Below are 5,780 nucleotides of genomic sequence, written 5' to 3'. Positions count from 1 at the left end.
AAAAAAAAAAAAAAAAAAAAAATTTCTTTGGAACTTTATTCATCATGACCCTAAGAGCTCCAATCATGTATGCAAATGGATAAACAACAAAGCTATAAAAGGAGGGGTTTTTAATTTTGCTTTTATTTTTAAAATAATAGTAACAGGGAACTTTAATAAGAATAACATAGTAAAACTAGACCTGCATAAGTTATCAAAAGCAAACAAAATAGGAACAGCATGAAGTAATTTGTGAAAGCTAGTGTTATCTAAGTACTGACAGAAGAAAGATAATGACGCTTAAAAATACAAAATACTTCCTTCAATACCATACCTTATCAATGGCTTTTCCAACACGAGAAACACTGCTGTGGATGTCTTTGTGGTCCGAGGCCAATTTTTGAACGGTATCCTTTATTCTTTTACAGCACTGTGTCAAAACAAGTGAAAGTGTCCCTGATAATTCAGCATCTTGGCCTATAAAAAAATAAAAAAAGCAAGATTGGTTACTCACTGAAACCCAAAGATCACAAGTTTCAAATGGGCCTTTTGGACCATGAAAGAGGGAAGAAAAGTGAAGAAAAATTAGTATCTGCTTTGAAGCTGATGGTCACATTCACAGATGTTGTTTTTCAAATGGATACTAAGAAAGATACAATTTTCTTACTTTTGGAAAAAGAAAATTTTACTATAAAAGGAGTCATTTTTCTCATTACAAAATTAAGTACAGACTACGAATAATACTATCAAGGCAGTATTATTTTTAAGAAAATATGTCTAAGTGAATAAGCTCACTTATTAAACCCAGTTACACTGCTGAAATCATTCTCAAAATGTTCTGGTTGTTACTAAACTCCTCAAGAGAGACGATTTAGTGCAAATGCTTCACATCCCATATAAAGAAGTAGAAGAAAACAAACGTCTCTGGATACCATCATGTGCAGAAAAGAGTTATGTCAGACACAGCAGGTTAGAGACTGCTACCCTTAGAAAGTCCTGCTTACAAAGGTGGCTCTTGGCATATAGAAACTTAGGAGTTTGGAAATGTTCCCACCGTTCCCTAACTCAACGTTCCCCAACCTTTTTGGCACTAGGGACCAGTTTCGTAGAAGACATTTCTTCCAAGGATAAAGGCTGGGGGCGGGGGATGGTTTTGGGATGAAACTGATCCCACCTCAGATTAGGCTTAGTTAGATTCTCAAAGGAGCACATGATCTAGATCCCTCGAATGTGCAGTTCACAACAGGGTTCGGGCTCCTACGAGAATCTAACGCTGTCACTGATTTGACAGGGGGTGGAGCTCAGGCAGTAATGCTCCTTCAGGGCTGCTCGCCTCCTGCTGTGCAGCCTGGTTCCTAACAGGCCACATACAGGTACTGGTCCACAGCTGGGGGTGTGGGGACCCCTGCCCTAACTGAGAAGAATGGCCCATTGTGCCTAAACTTTTGTACAGTGTGGTTTATGGTGAACACCTGCATTCCTTCTGGGAATCTAGAATTTTGGTACATTCTAGGCAGTGAGTACCTGGCTTTCTCCTGGCATGGAGAAAGCTTCCAATAGTCCCCTCCCAGTGGAGTCACACAGAACATGCTTAATTTCTCCAGTAATGGGTTATGAGAAGTGTTAAGTGTTGCCTACCAGAGAAACTCATTAGAAGCTCAGTGCCCAGGGCTTTTATTGGGGGCTGGTCACTGGGGCACCTACTGCCTAACTTTGGACTTTGGATTTTTTGCCTCATGAGTAATTGGTGGTTCTGCTTTGTATTATTTGCTGTAATAAACTTTAATTAAGACAGTATGATTATATGCTGAATTGTGTAAGTCCTTTTAATGAATCACTGGAACCTAAGGGTGGTTATAAAGACCCCTAACACACATGATCAACTGAAAGTTACTCCAGTTTACATCCTCTTTCCCTGAGCTACCTCCCTCCAAATTTTGTTCCTATAGCAGGAAAAAAGGAGGAGACGGGAGAAAAAGAGACAGAGAGAACAAATCCAGTTAAGGTATTTGTCATTTATCTCTGCATCTACATAGTCCCACCTGTAAGCAACAGGCCTGGTATCTGAAATCCTAACCATTATATAGCTGAAGTTCTAAATTTTAATTTACATCAGAATCACCTGGAGGCCTTAAGGTTAAAACAAAGTAGCTAGACTCCAACCCCAGCGTTTCTCACTTAGTAGGTCTGGGATGGCACCTGAGAATTTCAACAAGGAGCCCAAGAGTGTAACATCCTTAGGATGCCCACTCATTTAACCAATATTTATTGAGCACTCACTATGTGACAGGTACAGCAGTGAAACAAAATAACTAAAAATCCATGCCCAAGAACTCACCTGCGTGCAGGAGACATAACACAAAAAATAAGCAAATTATATACTACAACAAAAGATGATATATGCTACCTGGGGGAAAAAAGCAGGGTAAAGGAGATGGGGAGTGTGTGTGGTTGGAGCAACTGCAACTTTAAAACAGTGCCAGCATGGTGGCCTTCACTGAGTAGATGACACTGGAGCCAAGACTTGAGAAAGTGAAGGAATTACCATGTGACTGGCTACTTTGGGGAAAAGTATGTCAGGCTGAGGGGAGAAAAGTCCTATTGCAAGAATACACCTAGACTATTCATATAGAAAAGACGTCAGTGCGTCAAAAGTGGATTTCTGGCCAAGGAAAGTAAGAGAAGCGGTCCAAGGCATAACGGTCCTGGTTTGGTAGGATCTCTCTGGCATTGTAAAGACTTATGCTTGCACTGGAACCAAATCATTTTCTGAGTGCTAAAAAACAAAACAAACAAAAAAAAACTTATGCTTTTACTCTGAAAGGGAGATCCACTGCAAAGTTTTGAGCAGATAAGGCATGTAAGCTAATAAAATGTTTTTGTTTTTCTTTTAGACACAGGGTCTTGCTCTATTGCCCACACTGGAGTGCAGTGGCACAATCTTGACTCACCACAACCTCTGCCTCCCCAGCTCAAGCAATCCTCCCCACCTCAGCCTCCTAAGTAGCTTAAATGACAGATGCCCACCACCATACCAGCTAAATTTTGTATTTTTTGCAGAGACAAGGTTTTGCCATGTTGCTCAGGCTGGTCTCAAACTTCTGGGCTCAAATTATCCTCCTGCCTTGGCCTCCCAAAGTACTGGGATTACAGATGTGAGCCACCATGCCTGGCCAATAAAACATTTTAATATGGTCAGTCTAACTGGCAATAGGAGTACCAGAACAGAGCAGGAAAATAAGAGGCTGTGGCAGCAATCCAGATGAGAAATGACACTGGCTCAGCCTAGGATTTCATGACTGGACATGAGGGAAGAAAAGGACTCACAGATGTCTCCAAGGTTTCTCGCCTGGGTCAACTAGAAAGATGGAGTTGTCTTCAATTAAAATGAAAAACAATCTCAGGAGGCCAAGGCAGGAGGATCACTTGAGCACAGGAATTTGAAACCAACCTTGGGCAGTGGAATCAGACCCTGTCTCTACAAAACATACAAAAATTAGCTGGGCATGGTGGCACAAAACTGTGGTCCCAGCTACTTGGGAAGCTGAGGTGGGATGACCACTTGAGCCTAGGAAGTGTAGGCTGCAGGGAGCTACAACACTGCACTCCAGCCTGAGTGACAGAGCAAGACCTCAACTCCCCATCCCACCAAAAAAATAAAATAAAATAAAATAAAGGCTGAGTGGGTATAAGGGGAGAGGAGAGACAGAAAGTTCAGTTTGGGGCTTGTTAAGTTTGAGATGTTGAGTAGGCACTGCAGTGCATAAGTGGAGGAGTTGGTGAGACATGCAAACCTGAAATTCAAGAGCAATGTTAGGGCTGGAGATACAAATTTGTGAGTCGCTGGCATATATATGATATTTAATGCATGGGACTATATGAAATCAACAGGGGAGTCTGTACAGAAAGAGAAAAGTGATAAAAGAACTGAGTCTTGAGAACTCCAAGTTTATGAGGCTGGGAAGAAATAGAACTGGACAAGGAGACTAACGAAAACTACTGAAGCATTAACTGTGATGGAGGAGGAAACTCAAGAAAGTATTGTGTTGGGGAAACCAAGAAAAGAAAATGTATCAAAGGAAGAAGGAGTAACCGATTGTGTTATGTGCTACTAGGTCAAATAAGATGTGGACTGAGAATTGGCCACTGGATTTACAATGTGGAAGTAATCAGCGACCATGACAAAAATAGTTTCTCTAAAGTTCCTTGAAAATAAATCCTAAAAGGTTACAGGAAACTGTGAAGAGGGGCTATATTAAGTCTGATTCAATGACAATTACTGAAAGAAATGAAAAGAAAAAACTGTCCTTATCTCTAAACACAGTTGCATGAAGTTTATATCAAGTGCTTCCAAATTCCAATAACACAATTAGGCTTCCAACTTTTAATAACATAATTTAGGCTAAGGCAAGACTTGGTCTTCAAGAAAATTTCAAAATCTGTTTAAAAGTTGTTCCATACACTTCTTGGACCAAAAAGAATCTAATTGCTTCAACAGCTCTGTTCTGGCCATTTCTGATCTTTCCGAACCTAAAGCATACCTAACCTCAATAGCTTCATCTTCTCTATGAACCCATCTGACCACAGACTTACTCCCTTTTCTGAATTCCTGGTAACTTCCAATCTCTCCCCTACTTCCCCAGCACTTAATTATAAACCATTTTAACAATTTCATATATATATACCATCATCAGTCTCTACTAAACATTAGCCCCCAAGAGAACACCAAGTCTTTATTGTAAATTGTATATTAATATTATATTAATATATTAATATTAATTAGTGCCTGCAAATGTGCAAGACATACAAGTATGTGAATTGATGGTAAATAAAGTGAGGACAAAGAATAGTTTTGGTTTTAAAGCCATATTCAAAAAATGGTACTGGGACAAGATATTCACATGTAAAAGGATCACAGAATACATAAAAACTAACTCGAATGAGCTGAGTGCAGTGGCTCATGTCTGTAATACAGGCACTTTGGGAGCCTGAAGTGGGTAGATTGCTTGAGCCCAGGAGTTTGAGACTACCTTGGGCAACATGGCAGGACTCCATCCCTACAAATAATACAAAAATTAGCAGCAGGTGGTGGTGCACGCTGGTAGTCCAAGCTTCCAGGGGGACTGAGCTGGGAGGATTTTCTTGAGACCAGAAGGTCAAGGCTGCAGTGAGCCATGAGCATGCCACTATACTCCAGCCTGGGCAACAGAGAGAGACCCTGTCTCAAAAAAATAAAAACAAAAATAAAAATTAACTCAAATGGAATAAAGACCCAAAATGTAAGAGTTGAAACTACCAAAAAACAGATGCATTTCTGACCTTGAATTAGGCAATGGTTTTTCAGATATGACACCAAAAACACAAGCAACCAAAAAAATAATAATAATTAAAATGACTTCATCAAAATTAAAAGCTTTTGTGTTTCAAACACTATCAATAAAGTAAAAAGACAATAGAAGGGAAGCAAATATTTGCAAATTACATTCTAATAAGGGTCAAGTATCCAGAATATATAAAGAACTCTTAAAGCTCAACAATAACAAGACAATCGATGTAATGAAAAACGGGCAAAGCACCAGGCACAGTTCACACCTGTAATCCCAGCACTCTGGGAGGCCAATGCAAGAGAACCACTTGAGCCCAGGAGTTCGAGACCAGCCTGGGCAACAAGGCAAGACCTTGTCTCTACAAAAAATACAAAAATGTGGCTGGGCATAGTGGCTCATGTCTGTAGTCCCTGCAACTAGGGAGACTGAGGCAAGTGGATCCCTTGAGCCCAGGAGGTTGAGGCTGCAGTGAGC

General features: G+C 40.3%; 1 protein-coding gene across 4 annotated transcripts in view; it reads right to left on the bottom strand.

The window, feature by feature from the left end:
* The window catches only part of RMND5A (required for meiotic nuclear division 5 homolog A), a 68,819-nt gene that overhangs the window by 46,507 nt on the left and 16,532 nt on the right, over nt 1-5,780 (bottom strand). For all 4 annotated transcript variants that reach the window (XM_017536643.2, XM_017536648.2, XM_017536645.2 and 1 more), the window contains exon 2: nt 314-456. In XM_017536643.2, the coding sequence (XP_017392132.1) occupies nt 314-456 (143 nt within the window). The remainder of the gene's footprint in view (nt 1-313; nt 457-5,780) is intronic.

Source organism: Cebus imitator, unplaced genomic scaffold (assembly GCF_001604975.1).
Source record: "Cebus imitator isolate Cc_AM_T3 unplaced genomic scaffold, Cebus_imitator-1.0 Scaffold99, whole genome shotgun sequence".
Classification (NCBI taxonomy): Eukaryota; Metazoa; Chordata; class Mammalia; order Primates; family Cebidae; genus Cebus; species Cebus imitator.
Note: the sequence above shows the minus strand (reverse complement) of the source record. Positions and strands in the feature narration are given on the sequence as shown.